This window comes from Zalophus californianus, chromosome 10 (genome assembly GCF_009762305.2).
Source record: "Zalophus californianus isolate mZalCal1 chromosome 10, mZalCal1.pri.v2, whole genome shotgun sequence".
Lineage (NCBI taxonomy): Eukaryota > Metazoa > Chordata > Mammalia > Carnivora > Otariidae > Zalophus > Zalophus californianus.
Window position 1 is genome coordinate 67,726,557 of NC_045604.1, and position 17,361 is coordinate 67,743,917.

The window sequence follows — 17,361 nt, forward strand, 5'->3', positions numbered from 1 at the left end:
ATGCTGGCCTCATAGAATGAGTTTGGAAGTTTTCCTTCTGTTTCTATTTTTTGAAACAGCTTCAGTAGAATAGGTATTATTTCTTCTTTGAATGTTTGGTAGAATTCCCCAGGGAATCCGTCAGGCTCTGGACTCTTGTTTTTTGGGAGGTTTTTGATCACTGCTTCAATCTCTTTACTGGTTATTGGTCTATTCAGGTTGTCAATTTCTTCCTGTTTTAGTCTTGGCAGCTTATAGGTTTCGAGGAAGGCCTCCATTTCATCCAGATTGCTCAGTTTATTGGCATATAGTTGTTGATGATAATTTCTAATAATTGTTTCTATTTCCTTGGTGTTAGTCATGATCTCTCCCCTTTCATTCATAATTGTATTAATTTGGGTCCTTTCTCTTTTCTTTTGGATAAGTCTGGCCAGTGGTTTATCGATCTTATTAATTCTTTCAAAGAACCAACTTCTAGTTTCATTGATCTGATCTACTGTGTTTCTGGTTTCTAATTCATTGATTTCTGCTCTAATTTTAATTATTTCTCTTTTAATGCGTGGCTTAGGCATCATTTGTACTTTTTCTCTAGTTCTTTAAGGTGTAGAGTTAGTTGGTGAATTTGGGACTTTTCTATTTTTTTGAGTGAGGCTTGGATGGCTATGTATTTCCCCCTTAGGAAAGCCTTTGCAGTATCCCATAGGTTTTGGACCGATGTGTTTTCGTTCTCATTGATTTCCATGAATTAAGTTCTTCTTTGATTTCCTGGTGGATCCAAACATTCTTGAGCAGAGTGGTCTTTAGCTTCTAAGCGTTTGAATTTCTGCCAAATTTTTTCTTGTGATTGAGTTCCAGTTTTAAAGCATTGTGGTCTGAGAATATGCAGGGAATAATCTCAATCTTTTGGTAGTGGTTGAGACCTGATTTGTGACCCAGTATGTGGTCTATTCTGGAGAAAGTTCCATGTGCACTCGAGAAGAATGAGTATTCTGTTGTTTTAGGGTGGAATGTTCTGTAAATATCTATGAGGTCCATCTGGTCCTATGTATCATTCAAAGCTCTTGTTTCCTTGTTGATTTTCTGCTTAGATAATCTGTCCATTGCTGAGAGTGGAGTATTGAGGTTCTTACAATTAACGTATTCTTATCAATATGACTCTTTATTTTGGTTAACAGTTGGCTTATGTAGATGGCTGCTCCCATGTTGGGGGCATAGATATTTGCAATTGTTAGATCTTGTTGGATAGACCCCTTAAGAATGTTATAGTGTCCTTCTGTGTCTCTAACTACAGTCTTTAGTTTAAAAGCTAATTTGTCTGATATAAGAATTGCTACCCCAACTTTCTTTTGAGGTCCGCTGGCAAGGAAGATGGATCTCCATCCCTTCACTTTCAGTCTGGATGTATCTTTAGGTTCAAAATGAGTCTCTTGTAGGCAGCATTTGGATGGGTCCTGTCTTTTTATCCAATCTGCAACCCTGTGCTGTTTTATGGGAGCATTTAGGCCATTCACGTTGAGAGTGATTATTGAAAGATATGAATTGTCATCATGTTGCCTGTGAACACGTTGTTTTTATAGACTGTCCCTGTAAATTTCTGTTGTATATCACTCTTGGGGGTCTTTCTCCTTTTATAGACCCCCCCTTAATATTTCTTGCAGGGCCGGCTTAGTGGTCACATATTCTTTCAGTTTCTGCCGGTCGTGGAAGCTCTGAATCTCTTCATCCATTCTAAATGACAGCCTTGCCGGATAAAGTATTCTTGGCTGCATGTTCTTCTCATTTAGTACCCTGAATATGTCTTGCCAGGCCTTTCTGGCTTGCCAGGTCTCTGTGGATAGGTCTGACGTTATTCTGATGTTCCTCCCTCTGTACGTAAGGAATCTCTTCCCCCTAACTGCCCTTAAGATGGTTTCCTTGGTTCTAAGATTTGCAAGTTTTACTATTACATGCCGGGGTGTTGGCCTGTTTTCCTTGATCTTGGGAGGGGTCCTCTCTGCCTCTAGGACGTGAATGTTTGTTTCATTCCCCAGATTAGGGAAGTTCTCAGCTACGATTTGCTCAAATACATCTTCTAGTCCTCTCTCTCCACTCCCTCTGGGATTCCAATTATTCTGACATAAGAATGCTTCATGGTGTCACTTATTTCTCTGATTCTATTTTCATGGATTCTGAGTTGTTTTTCCCTGGCCTCTTCTATTCCCTTTTTATCTATTATATTGTCTTCCAGGTCACTTATTCATTCTTCTGCCTCAGTTACCCTGCTGTTAGATTATCTAGATTGGACTGGATCTCATTGATAGCATTTTTAAGTTCTTTTCTGCCCTTTCATTTCTGCCCTTAGGAGACTCTATGTTGCCATTAATTGATTTCTCCATTCTAGCTATTGTCTTCACAATTGCTAGCCTGAATTCCATCTCCGACATCTTGGTTATATCTGCATCCATTTGTAAATCTGCAGCATAAGTCATAATCTCTGAGTCTTTTCTATTTTGGGGGCTCCTCCTCCTAGTCATTCTGTTGATGGGTGGTTGAGGGAATGTATAGAGTCCAAATTATTGACCAGAACCCAAGCAAGATGCACCTGTTTTCTTGGGACCTTAGGGTTGCTGGCCTCTTGTTTTCCCAGCCTGTCTTCTGGGGGAGGGGCCTGCCATGCTGTTGCTCAGGCAACCCTGTTCAGGTGGAGTTGCCCTGCCCCCCTGTGGCGGGGGATGGGCTCAGTGAGGATCAGTTTTGGGGGTTTTTGTTCTCTGGTGGCTTTCCCTGTGGCTTTCTGGTCTCCTCTGCGAGTCAGAGCAGAAGAGACCGTTTCCAACACTCTGCCTCAGAGCAGAGAGACCACAGTCTGTTCTTCAGTGAGCTCTCCAGGCCACACTGTCTCCGTTTCTGTCCGTGCTACTATAAACTGCAGCGGTCTGGGTTGTGCGCTCCTCCGCAGCGCCCCCATTCCTGCTTCCAGGTCGGGGCACGTCTCTGCCCTTTGTGCTTCTAAAACCGCCAGCCACTCCCAGTTCGCACACGCGACCCTGCTGCTCCGGGTTTCCCTCCTGGGGGCTGCCCTAAAGTCCTTTCCCTGCTACCGGTCTGCGAGTCTGTGTCCCGTCCCCAGCGCGGGAGGCTGTCGCTCACCGGCGGTGTAGGATCCCCACGGCCAGGCTCCCTCCCGCTGCCGTTTATCCTCCGAAATCTGCCCGTGGAATCAGGGCTCCCTGCTTCGTACCTTGAAACAAACCACCTGCGATATTCTGTTTGTAGAGATCCAGATCTTCTAACATCTCAGGCTGATTTCGTGGGTGCTCAGAATGGTCTGGTAGATATCCAGCTCAATTCCGGGGACCAGTTGAAATAGGGTCCCCTACTCCTCCGCCATCTTTCCTCCCCCCCCCCAAAACCCACTGGAATATTAAATGCAGTTCCTTCGTTCCGAAATCTTTCCATAAGAGTTTTTTACTTTCGGATTTTTGGTGGTTTTATTTGGGATGGACCGCTAAATAAAGACAGGTTGTATTTCTGAATAATTTGGTTAATAGCACACATGCCCCCATCTCTTCTTTATATTACTCCAGTAGATGGATGCTATTTTCATTATAAACACATGTTAAGTAGCCACTTGGTCATAAGGAATGACCCATCATCCGCATAGACAAGGAGACAAAATTTCCAGAAAATAGCATGTGCATTCTGATATTTTCTATTGTTTTCTATTTTACTAAACAAAAAGTTGGTAATGACCAACAGAATTGATTTCTCATTCCACGAACAGGTTGCAACTTACCTTTTGAAAAAAAGCACTGCTCTAGAAACAGAATAATTCTCTCCTTTTCAAATATTCAAGGCAGTTCTCCTATTTCCATTATAAACTCTACTATTTTATGAACATTCCCATTTTCCTCAAATGCTTTTGTTAATATTATGATTTACAGACTCCTCACTATCCTTGATGCTTACACCAGACACATGTTAGTTTGAAAAGAGCCCTCTTAAAGTGTGGTATTGATGTGGGAAACAAAGGCAGAAGGAGATGTAGATACCATCAAATGTCCTTCGGTTATAATCTGCAGCCCATTGCCAAGTATTTGAGGCAGGCGGAGTATAAGGTTCCTCCAGGAAGCTCCGACTCTCTTCACTGTCTACAAGTGACTGCCTTGCTAGAGGGAAAAACCACCTTGTTTTGACAATAGCAAGGCCTCCAGTGTCCTGAGGATCTTCTTTGGCATATGAAAGTTCTTTGGGAACTTTTCTCATTTTTACTTTCCACAACCACCAAGGTATATAACCAGTTGCTCCTCACAATCCCAAGACAGCAACTCTTTCTGCCTGCGGAGCCCATCCCCGTGCTTTAATAAAACCACCATTTTGCACCAAAGACATCTCAAGAATTCTTTCTTGGCCATCAGCTCTGGATCCCAACAAACCTCACCAAAAACATTTAGAAATTACACTCATATCAAGAACTAAACACAGCTTCCTATCATCATTGTAAGGAATTATGGGAATATTACATTCCATGACCTGGATACCATATTCTGATTGATTTTAGTGAAGCTTTCTAGTGATGTTGGGACCTTATTGTGGGCTATTTCTGAGTCCCCACCCACCACACCATTGCCCACAAGGAGGGGGCGGCCACCCTAAAGATACACTATTTACAAAGAGACAGTAAGGATGATCTACTTTACTAAAACGTGGAAAAAGGGAGGAAAAAATATGTACCAAATCGAGGAGTCTTTTTATTTAGTTTTTTTTCAAGAACAATTTGTATTATAACCACTATTCATAAAAGGTTAGTCTTTAAAAAGAATCTTATAGTGTGATGAGTGTTATCATAAACAACTTTCCATTTGTCTCATTAAATCTATCTTTTGTCCAATTTGGGCAAAAGTTACAGCCAAACATGACATCTGTCATACAGTGGTTTCTAGAACAGGAGAGGCTATACTTGCGAGTCTTGTTAAACCAACAGTCACCTCCTGTGGGTCACGTCATCCTTACGTGTCCTGGTTTTGCTCCCTAAGGAGTGATCAGCTGCTGATTCATTCCAACCCTCCCAGAGAAACAGATGTGACAACCTGGTCCACGCAACCTCGTCCTAGTTTTGTCATGAACAGAAGCATGGCTCAGCCGTGTGTTACACAGAAATAGTGTATTAGGTGTAATTAAAATAGGAAGGAATACAGCCAGAGCCTTAGTAGGGAACTAAAGTATCGGAGAGACTTTCAAGCCCCACTGAGTCACCAGTTAAGAGAGAATGGCAATCCACCGCTAGATAAAAAGTATTTGATCACAGAGGAGTCAGGAGCTGCGATACTGTGACTTATAATAGGAAATATTCAGGAGGTCTTTGTATAAGGAGGTATAAGTATTCAGCTTAGGGCGCTGAATACCCTGGGGATGAGAGGAATAAAGGCATCTTTTGTTATGTTAATTAGGTGACTTTAGTCTCCCTCTAAGGGTGGGGTGGTTGCCAGGACAGTGACCCCCAACAAAGGCCCCGCATCCATCCTCCACATTTCGCCCCGTGCATCTCTTTCACCTGGCTGTTCCCAGTTCATCCTTTCAGAGGAGACCAGTAATCCAGTGAGCAAACAGGTGTTATCCTGAATTCTAGTCTGCTAGCAAACTAATCAAACCTCAGGAGGGGCTTTGCTAGAACTTCTCTCTGGAGCCTGTCTGTGGGGAGGGGCAGTCTTGTCGGACTGAAACCTTAAGGGGTAGATCGGGTCAGAATGGAGTTGAATTGTAGGACACCCACCTAGTGTCTGAGCATTGTTATTAGCATGGGGGAACCCCATCCTGCATGTTGAAACTGGATATCCAGATCCGCTTTTAGGGGCAGATAGGTCAGTGTGCCCCCAGGAACTTACGCTTTAGATTTAGTTGTTTAGAAATTATATTGTTAAAATTTAAAGACTATGGTTTGTGTTGAAGAGGAAAGTAATTTCCACTGCTATTTTAATAAACACCATATTTTAATGGGACACATATGAGTAAGTCACTGTATTCTGTCTTGGTCTATTTTAATTATTAAACTTGGGGAAAACCTCATCTTTTGGTCTCTACAATCTAATTTGATACATATAACAGATGTCAGATATATGACAGAGTGGCCTCCATAAGATTTTTCTTACATCTTGCATGATTATCTCATGGCCAATGTCATATGGTATAATGAGCTAAAGCAGAGATAGGAATGTAGGAACATCAACATCCACAATATTTTAATTTTAGAAATGGGGTGTTTCACCCACATTAATCAGTTATCTGGTGGAAATGCGGATCTGATATTTTGGGTACCAATTCAGAATGTGGTTCTTAGAGCTTTCATTCCGTCCTTCACAGAGGTACACAAAGGTCTCCTAACGTCACTAAAGACCTGCACTAACCTTGTGCATTCTGCAGTACATTCAACGTTTTTTCCTCTAGTTCTTCAAGGGTTGTAGCATCGAGGGAAATACTCTCCAATAGTTGGAGACGTTGATTTTCTAAGGAAGGAACTTCATGAGTTAATATGGCAGATAGGAGCTCTTCCTGCAAACCTTGGAATGTTATGGTGAAGTTGATCATTGTAACAAAGTTATACACTGAGGGAGGAAAATGGGGGTTGTCTATTTCTGTAGATATGTATAACCTAAAGAATGAGAAAGGCACTGGTTAGTCAAAGGGTCTGTAGAGAAAAAAAATGAAACTAATTAAATAATGGAAAAAATGTTTCTCCTGGAAGTAAAGAAGATTAATTTTTAGTGTTCAGCCTTGTACACAGAAGAGGCTCTTGCTTTATACTGTGTGAATACATTTGCTATTTACAACTTTAAGAAATACAACCATAGTTGATGTCCCTACTATATTTGGTGAAACATTGGGACAGAGGAAAGTAAAGTGCTAGCTAGTAGGAGCTTTGACCCGCCGTTAGATGATTGTCAATACTGTGGTTTTTGCCACGAGTGAGTGAGAGTGAGTGAGAGCCTGGTGGAGGGTGTGAGTAAAGGGAGGACGACCTTCCCTAAAGGGACCACTGCTGCTTGGAGAGTAACCTGGGGTGGGAGGTTGGGGAGTGGGGGAGAAGGAAGCCAGGAGACTAGTTTGCGAGTGAGTCTGGAGTTGGGTGGTCCGGGGTGGGGGGAGGGTCAGGAGTGATTCTTGATCTTGCTTAGTCTCCCCAGCAACTCAGCCCAGCAGGGACCGCTCCTCGTTCCATTTTATGGAGAGAGGTTCAATAAGTCGCTCACATCACACAGTGACAGAGTGGGGAGCTGGGTCCTGTCTGCCCTCCACAGGGGTGCCCTCCACCACCTCCTCAAACACACAATCGAACATGGGCACCAGGTGGGCAATTCGGCAAAATGTTACATCATTAGCATTCCTAGAGCTGTTGCTCAAGCAATAATGTTCAGGGCGAAAGGAAGAACCATGTCCTGCAGAACATTGCGCCCTGGAGAGCGTCTGTCACATTGAAGGGGTTTCATGTCCTTGGAGGAAAGGATCCTGTTTGTTTAGCCTAGTGCTTTTAAGAAGTATGGGGCCCTTTTTTGAGTGACACCCTAGAATGTTGTTCTGAGGAACATACTTGGCAAGAAGGAGGGAGACTGGGCGAGGGGAGTCCAGGCTGTACAAGTGTGGTGAGGGGCAACGCTGCAGAGCCCGGTCTGGGGGCAAGGACCCACTGACCACGTGAGCACTCAGAGTGTTAGGGCCCCTGTAAGGCAGTGGAGTGCACAGGCTGGGGACCAGTAAACCCATTTTCCAGCTCCCCTTGCTGATGACTCCCTCACACAGTGAATTCAAGGGCAGAGTGGGAATTATATTTTTGTGGTAAGTAAACCTGACTCTATAAAAGAGCTTTGTGATGTTGGCAAGGGGGAAGGTAGGAAGGTGGGGGTTGCATTCTGGAAGGTCCCTTGCTGCTGGGAACATGGATACAACGTTTTTATCGGCCCAGGCCAAATCTCTTTTTGCTCTGGATATCCAATATGGATTTTGTTTTTTAAAGGAGCAGAAGGTTTTCCTGCTGAAATAAAATGTTAGGCAAACAGATCAACTGGAGTTCTTGTGGATCAATTGGGGCCAGGCTTTGTACACCTTCTGGGGACTCCCCCTGAACCCGTGGGTCTTATCAGGAACAGCATGGAGAATGATGGTTTGGAAAGCTTGATAAACAAAAGTCAGTTCTCTATTCTGTGTGCTGATGAGGGCAACAGGACACGCAGACAAACAGACAAAACATTCACAATGCAACCTCACTCTTTCCTCCGGGAGAAGCTTACCAGTTTGGAAATACAGGCCTTCAGTAGTGTTTGTCTTAAAAAATATAAACATTTGACTCAATTTCACAGGAAGAGACTTTACCTAAATTTGGAATTGTATTCAATCTCAGAACCATCAACCCTTATGAAATACTGTCCTCTTCTCTGATGGATATCCTTCTTCAAAACTGCCTTCAAACTTGGAGGTAATATTTCAGGGAGATTCTGAAAAACCCAACACACACAAATGAAAAGCTCATCTTATAACAAATCAATCAGTTGAAAAGACAGAGCATTTAAAAAAAATGTTTATCTGGGGCGCCTGGGTGGCTCAGTTGGTTGAGTGTCTGACTCTTGAATTTAGGCTCAGGTCATGATTTCAGGGTCATGGCATCGAGCCCCACATCGGCTCTGTGCTCAGCAAGGCGTCTGCTTGCAATTCTCTCTCTCTTTACCTTTGCTGCTCCCCCTCCCCCGCTCTTTCTTGTCTCTAAGAAAAATAAAAAGTAAATTTTGTTAGTGTTTGTACACTAAAGAAAGCCTGATCTGAGAGAATTGAACATTGAAAAGTCACTGTATTTATTATTTTATTATTTTTTTAAAAAGATTTTACGTATTTTGAGAAAGAGAGAGAGAGAATGCATGTGCAAGGGGGGAGGGGCAGAAGAAGAGGGAAACAGAGACTCTCCAAGCAGACTCCCCACTGAGCGTGGAGCCTAACACAGGGCTCCATCCCACGACCCCAAGATCAAGACCTGAGCCGAAATCAAGAGTCGGATGCTCAACCGACTGAGCCACCCAGGGGCCCCTGTTTATTTATTATTTTTCCCCTGACAAAGTTACCTCTAACTCAAAGCTTTTAGTTTCTATGCTCGGGGCACACAGTATATATGTCAGCTGCATGGAATTAGGGAGTGAGGCCATTCCGCCCAAATACCTGCAAGAGGACACTCCCTCCTGTTTTCATAGCATTTTCAATTGTTTGGATGTAACCGCTGTCCTTGATGGAGAGCTCCTGCAGCCGGGGCCCTTCCATCTGCCGGATCCAGTTGTGCGCCTGCTTGTGTGGGTCAATCAGCAGCGGCCACTGCAGGCTGTTCTTGATCAGGATGGCATTGTCGGTTGAATACTGACCAAGGGGGAGCCCCTGAGAGTGCCATCGGCTGATCTGGAACGAGAGCATTGGTACCTTATGGTTTCATACACTTGTTCACATCTTCAGGATCCTACAGGATCACTGCCTTTAGAAAAATCAAATACTCCTTAAAAGGACGAAGGAGATGAACAATTTAAAATACTGGGATATGAAATTTTGGGTAAGATGAGTAATTATTCACTAATTGACATTTTTCTGTTCATCAGGAAGGACAAATGCCCATCACAACAAAGATGATATGGTTGAGAGGTAAGAACTGTTCCCAAGGATCTTGGACTCGAATGCACACATGAGCCACGCAAGAACACAGAATGATACAGAGGTAATTACAGTTCCTCTGTTGCACACCCACCTCCTGCCGAGCACACACGTACATTATCTAGCTCATCTGAGACAACAACACTCATTTCTCGGGAGGAGGAACCGGGGTCTGCCCATGGTCATCCTGTCGGAGGAAGACGCAGACCCAGGGTTTGACTCAGATGCTGACTCCAAGACTGATAAACTTCTCATCTTTACAGAGTCTTTGCCTGCAGCTCTGACTTCAGGGCAGTACCAGCAGGTTGGGAGGAAAAAGCCAGGAAGGCTCATGGAAGTCAGAGAAGGAACAGGGCCCGGGGACGGTCCAGTGAAAGGTGGCAGAGCGTCCCCGGAGAAGCCAAGGATACCTGTCAGTTTCTAAAGGAAAGAAGTATTTTGTCTAAGCCTGTGAAGAACTGCATGCTCTCAAAGTCTACACAAGAGGAACCTGGACAGGAGATGAAGAGTCCTGAAACCCAGGAGTAGCTCCGTCTGCACAGGTGCACAAGGTCAGCGCGGGGAGAGAGACAAACTTCCGACCTAAGAGTTTCTATTTTAAAAAAAACCAATCAATCAGGGGGCGCCTGGGGGGCTCAGTTGGTTAAGCAGCTGCCTTCGGCTCAGGTCATGATCCTGGGGTCCTGGGATCAAGCCCCGCGTCAGGCTCCTTGCTCAGTGGGGTCTGCTTCTCCCTCTCCCTCTGCCTGTCCCTCCCCCTGCTTGCGCTCCCTTGCTCTGTCCAATAAATAAAATCTTAAAAAAAATATCATTCTGACTTCCATGCTTTTCTTTATTGTTTTACCAAAGTATGTGCTCCTAAATGCTCTAATTTTCATTTTGCTAATTTTGGAACTTTAGATAAAGGCAATCTTCAAGATATTCCCTTTTCTGTCTGACCTCATCTGTGTTTTTTTTTTTATAACTGTATTTATTCATTCTCACTGCTGTATTTACGAACACACTTAGATTTATTTATCCATTCTACTGGTGAGGGCATTTAGAGTGTTTCTCAAGTTTTGGGCTATTATGAATAATGCTACAATGAACATTATTTTATATTCTTTTGATCAACTTACATATGCATTTCTTATGGATAAACACCTAGGAATGTTGGTCATGGGTTTTTTTAAAATTTTTTTATTATAACTTTTTTTTAAGATTTTATTTATTTATTTGCCAGAGAAAGAGAGAGCAAGAGAGCTTGAGAATACAAGCAGGGGGAGCGGCAGGCAGAGGGAGAAGCAGCCTCCCTGCTGAGCAAGGAGGCCCATGTGGGACTCGATCCCAGGATCCTGGGATCATGACCTGAGCCGAAGGCAGATGCTTAACCAGCTGAGCCACCCAGGTGTCCCCAAGGGTTTTTTTTTTTAAGTAGGCTCCACACCCAGCATGGAACCTAACATGGGGCTTGAACTCACGACCCTGAGATCAAGACCCAAGCTGAGATCAAGAGTCGGATGCTTAACCGGCTGAACCACCCAGGCACCCCAGGGATGTGTATTTTTAATACTTGTAGCTAAAGTCAGCTTTCTAAGATGATTTTAGCATTTTATATTCTTACCAGCAGTGTATGAGAATTTCTGTTACTTCATATCCATGCTAACTCCTAAAATTATTAGTCTTTCAAATGTTAGTCCTTTTGGCTGATGTGTTACCATATCTCATTTTAGATTTAACTTTCATTCCCCTAATGAATAATGAGGTTAAGCACCTTTCAAATGTTTATTGGTGATTTTGTGAGCCGCCTGTTCAAGGTTCTTACCCACTTATTTACTGGCTTGTATGTCTTTAGCTTACTGATTGGTAGTAGTTCTTTTTATTGCAAATATCCTCTTCTATTCATTGACTTCTCTTTATATCCTCTGAGTGCTGTCTTTTGATGAACAGAAAGTCTAAATTTTAATTTAGATTTAATTAATGTTTCCCTTTATGGTTAGTTCCGCTTAAAAAATCTTTTCTTGGGGTCATGAACATATTCTCTTAAATTATGCTTTACTAACTTGCCTTCCACAGTTAGGTCCACAATTCAGTTGCAATTGAATTTTTATGTATGGTGTGAGGTAATGATCAAATTTCTTTTTCTTTTTCTTTCGCTTCTGGATATTCACTATTTATTGAAAACACTACCCATTCCTCACTGCACTGCGGTATCAGCTTTGTCATAAATCAGATGTCCATGTACAGGTGGGTCTGTTTCTGGGCTCTCTGTTCTGCCCCATTGGTGGTGGTGTTTGTCCTGCACTGGGACACACATGGATAAATAATTCCACTGTTCTAACCAAATGTCTTAAATGTTGATATTTGATACAGCAAGTCCTTCCACCTTGTTCTTCATCAACAATATCTTAGACACGTTGGCTCTCTGCCTTCTCTTTTAACTTTCAGAATCAGTCTGTCAGGTAAGCACGTACCTGCTCCCCTACCTGCTGGAATGCTGATTGGGATTACACTGGATCTACAGCCCATTTGGGAAGAACTGGCAGCTTCAGGATACTGAGTCTTTCAGTTCATGAACATGGCATAACTCTTCACTTATTTAGGTTTCTTAAAATTTATCACAATAGTTATTTTATAGTTTTGTTTCTGTAAGTTTCACACAACTTCTTGATGGATTCATTTTGATGCTATGATAAAGGGTATCTACAAACATTGTGCACCCTGTTTGTTGCTGGTGTAGAGAAATGTAATTAGTTTCCATATACTGACTTCAATTCCAGAAACGTTGAGAAACTTTACTAAAGTTTTATGAATTCTGATGATGTATCTATAGATCCTCTTGGATTTTCTAGGTACATATCTGCAAGAATTTCTATTTTTTGTTTTTTTCTTCTTTTCCAATCCTAATATCTTTTTCTTGCCTTACTGCTCTATCTAGGATCTCTGCTAGGGTGTTAGATACAGTGGAGACGGTGGATATGTTTCTAGTCTCAAAGGAAAAGCTTTGACCAATGCTTCATTTTTTCAATTCTGATTGCTTCTCTGACCTGTGGTTAGTTTGGGAGTGTATGTCCTAATTTCCAGAAATATGGGGATTTTCAAAGAAGCTTTTAATTATTGACTTCTAGCTTAGTTGCCTTTTGGACAGATAACGTACTCTGTGATTTCAGTCCTTTGATATTTGTTGAAACTTTTTTGTGGTTGGTGATATGGTCAGTTTTGGGCAGTGTTCTACATGTGCTTGCATAGAATGTGTAAGTTTCAGGTGTAGGCTGTAGTGTCCTGTGTATGCTCATTAAGTCTGTTTGCTGATTATGTTGCTCAAATCTTCTCTATTCTTACTTATTTTTGTGCTTTTTTTTCTATGAGTTATAGGAAGAAGTGTGTTAAGATCTTTCACTAAGATTGTAGATTTGTCCATTTTTATCTATAGTTCTTTTAATGTGTGCTTTAAAATTATTTGAAGTCTTATTAGTAGGTACAAACAAATTCAGAATTGATAAAACATTCTTGGAGACTTAAACTAATTCTTATTGTAACATAAACTTATTTAATTCTAATAATCTTTTTTTGCCTTATAGTCTATTTTGTCCTTTTTTGGTAATCTGTAGAAATTTCCTCCCATTTTTTTTTTTTTTTTTGCTGTCAACCTTTACGTTTTAGATGTGTCCTTTCTAGATAACTTATGGTTTCTGTTTTATGCTTTGGTTTATATTTTTATATGGTCTTAGAATCTTACCCTTTTAAGTGGACCTTTTAGACCCCTTACATCTAATGTAATTATTGATATATTTGGGTTTAAGTTGGTTATTAGCATTATGAAAATGAGAAGCCAGTATTTGCTTCTGAGACATTTTGTAGATTGGATGGTCAGTTTAAGTTGGGTTATCAGTGGGGGAATCAATCTAAAATTACTCTTTGGGGATGAATAAACAAAAGGTGTATTTCTTTTTTATCCCCTCAACATAGACAGATAGACAATAAATATTTATTGATAAATGTGAGGTCTATGTTTTTGGCTCTTTCTAAGAATACTACCTGTGGCTCAGTAAGTTCACCTATTTTATTTTTTTAAAGATTTTATTTACTCATTTTTAGAGAGAATGAGTGAGCAAGTGCAGGGAGGGGCAAAGGGAAAGGGAGAGAGGGCCTGATCCCATGACCCTGAGATCATGACCTGAGCCAAAATCAATAGCCAGATGCTTAACCTACTGAACCACCCAGGTGCCCTGAGTTCACCAATTTTATTAATGAAAGGGGCTTCTGGGAGAGAAACTGGCTCTATTTATTAGGGTGAGGCAGTAGGATTACAATGAGTTAGAGGATTTTCTGTGACTTTTGCCCAGAGTATGATAAATAAGAGATGTAACTAGCTGCAGCATTAGAATTATAATTAAAAAAAATTTTTTTTTAAAGACCTGGAACAAATTACAGTATTTTCCTTTATCAAAACAATTTGGGGAATAGATCCCAGTTTAAAAAAAATGCATTTACACCCAAAATTCAAATCAACAACAGCCACTTAACTGGATAATAGAAACATGTTACTACCTCGTGTTTTTGTGCCATGACTTCAATTAAGGAAAAGTTAGGAGACAAAGAAATGTTGTTTTTAGGGCAAAGAATCTCCCATTTGTTCACAATTAACTGGCGAAATTCTGCTGTTAACACTCCAGTGTAGACAATGCACGCTGCAGAAATAAGTATGTCACCCAAAATTCCTTCCAACTTCTTGTCTATTTGATTGATTGTTTCTTGCCATCGAGTCTAAATGTTAAAATAAAAGTGAGTTCTTGTTATTTGACATAACATATACTATTATGAGACATTTAAGATATTCATGGTCTCCAACTTGGATCTAGCATTGCTATTACTATTACTGTTCTCATGCTGTGTTCGCATTAAAATTAGTCTCGGATAATATTATAAAACAGTTTTCTAAGGAGAACATGAGTCCTATTCTTGGATTTGTCAACAGTGTTGTATTTGTTAGCACTGATAGCCACATCAAGTCCTCTGAGTCATAAAGCAGGATAATTTTAAAATAACAATTCATTATATTATTAATGGGGTTCCATAATAATAGTGACCGATATTTATTAAATCCTTCCATGTCTAACAGGAATTTTACTTTGAAAATCTCATTTGACACTTTCGATATCCTATTAAGTAAAAGCCATTTTAAGACCAGGAAGTTGAAACTTAGAGAAGATCAGCAGAAATTTAAAAAAAGAGATAAAAGAGGTCTGAGGATTGACAGAGCAGAATAAAATGTTCTTCTCCCTTATGACATCTCATCCCCTTCAGCCGCTCTTGGTTTATGCATTTGGCTTGGGTTGTCTCTGGGCTCAACAGGGAAAGCTTACTGACAGTTTACCGTGGACCTCATTAGACTGGAGAACTGCGGTCTGGGGAGCAAGAGAAAGTCAGGTTGGTTCCTTGTAGTCTGTTGCCTCTGGGTTAAGACACTTGACCAGAACTCCTTTATTTTTATCACGAGTGCCTACTGATCTTAGTAAAAAACAACTGGATGATAAGATAGTTTTAGGGGGTACATGATACAACCTTGGGTGAAATAGCATCTTGGGGCTTGTCAAGCCCGGGAGAAATTACTGAAGGAGATATAGAGCCAAAGAGAGTCATGCCTTCTCATCCTCCAGCGCGGTTAGTAGGATAGATGCACACTGCAGGCGCTTGGTGGCCAGTTTTCTTCTGTTGGCTAAGAGTTGTTTTTCAGCAACTATGTCTTTGTAGGCTGCTTGCAAAAACAGCAGATGTTCTTCAACCTGAAAGACAATTCATTCATTATTGAGACACTACTACTCTCATTTTGCCTCAAGAGTTTAATTGTCACTTATATAAATACAGTGCATGGCCACTTCATTTTCACATCCTGGAATATCTTCCTGGAGAGATGGGCTATGTTAACAATAAAAATGTAGTCAGTAAATAAATGATTCCTTGATACTCCAGTTTGTCTTTAATGCCACTTTCCTCAACAGGCTTTCATACAAGCTCAGCACTTGAAGATTCATCATTTTCTGATTTCTTTTTCACACAGAAAATGTTATATCCAGTTTCCTTCTCTGACTGAACTTTCTCATTCCAGATACACTGGCCAGCCAGGAGGAACTAATGGGGTTTTGAAGTGAGGCCGGTAGGATAAAGGGGCCTTAAACTATGCCTGGGCTGTCTGGGGAAAGGTATCGTCATGAATAGCTGACAAAATGATATTCTTAAATTAGCACTTATCTTGATAATGCCTTTGCTCAAAAGCATTTGGTGAATTTCTATAGAAATGATCACCCACGGATATGGCCCGAAGTTTTGGCCCCGTCAATAAAAGCCTCTCTGATCCGACCCCAACCTCCCTCCCCAGTGTGGTCTCCTTTCCAATAATATTGCCCTGTAGCCAGACTGCTTTCTAACGCATTTTGTCCATGCTCCTTAAATGTTCTTGCCTCTGGGGTTTGGCTCACATCCTTCCCTTACCCTGAAATCCTTCCTTAAAGGGATGTAGATCCAAGGCATTCTTTAAAATACATTATCACATTCTAGCTGTCACAAAGCCTCAGTCCTGTCACATCTACACTGATGTACTGTTTATAACCATCATGAGAAGTAATTATTAATTGCCTGATATTATCTCTTGGGTTGTGGCCTTATTATCTTTATATCATCCTTATATTGCTATTTATATTTTATATTTATATTTATATTTTTGAAAGATGTTTGTGTCTTCTCAAAATCTTTGCAGACAGTGTTTAGCACAGAGACTTGAACACAGTTTGTTCATGATATCATATGTACAAAATTGTGCTTACTGAACGCAGTTTCTAATTTATCATTCCCACTCCTATTCTAAAGATGTTATCCTGGTGAAAACACCTAATTAAAAAAATATATACACATTAGCTACTTTTGGCATGATTACTCTGATTTATTTATTCCTGGTTCACCCATAATAATCACTCAGTTGTTTTCACTCTAATATAAAATGCTGTTTTTGTTTGCTTGCTCATGTCCTCTGATTTTTCTGAGAAAATGTTCTTGCTACTCATGACCTAGTGAGCTATATAAATATTCAAGTGTAGGATTTACTGATTCAATTAAACACAATGAAATTCCTTTCTCTTTCTTTTTTTGCTTTGTACTGTCATTTGATTCCTTTAGTTCCAGTGTCGTTAACATACAGTGTTATATTGGTTTCAGGTGTACAATATAGTGACTCAGCAATCTATACATTGCTCAGTGCTCCTCACAAGCACACTCCTTAATCCCCATCCCCTATTCCCCGACTCCCCTACCCACCTCCTCTTTGGTGACCATCAGTGTGTTCTCTAGAGTTAAGAGTCTGTTTTTTTGGCTTTTTGTTCGTTTGTTTTGTTTCTCAAATTCCACATATGAATGAGATCATATGGCATTGATCTTTCTCTGACTTATTTCGCTTAGCATAATACCCTCTAGTTCCATCCACGTCGTTGCAAATGGCAAGATTTCATTTTTTATGGCTGAGTAATATTCTGTAGTATATATACATCTTCTTTATCCAGTCATCAGTCGATGGACACTTGGGCTGCTTCCATATCTTGGCTATTGTAGATAACTCGGCTATCAACATCGGGGTTCATGTATGTTTTCCAGTTAGTATTTTCACATTCTTTGGGTAAATAACCAGTAGTGGAATTACTGATCATATGGTAGTGATCAGTACCACTGATCCATACTGTTGTCCACAATGGCTGCACC

At 41.0% G+C, this 17,361-nt stretch overlaps 1 protein-coding gene across 13 annotated transcripts in view; it reads right to left on the minus strand.

Moving 5' to 3' along the window:
* The window catches only part of DNAH14 (dynein axonemal heavy chain 14), a 334,785-nt gene that overhangs the window by 64,243 nt on the left and 253,181 nt on the right, over positions 1-17,361 (minus strand). For 12 of the 13 annotated variants that reach the window (XM_027613953.2, XM_027613959.2, XM_027613960.2 and 9 more), the window contains 5 exons: positions 15,258-15,398; positions 14,164-14,379; positions 9,157-9,387; positions 8,323-8,444; positions 6,363-6,607 (listed from right to left, as the gene is read on the minus strand). In XM_027613953.2, coding sequence (XP_027469754.2) covers positions 6,363-6,607; positions 8,323-8,444; positions 9,157-9,387; positions 14,164-14,379; positions 15,258-15,398 — 955 coding nt within the window. The remainder of the gene's footprint in view (positions 1-6,362; positions 6,608-8,322; positions 8,445-9,156; positions 9,388-14,163; positions 14,380-15,257; positions 15,399-17,361) is intronic. The other variant, XM_027613961.2, reaches the window with a different exon arrangement.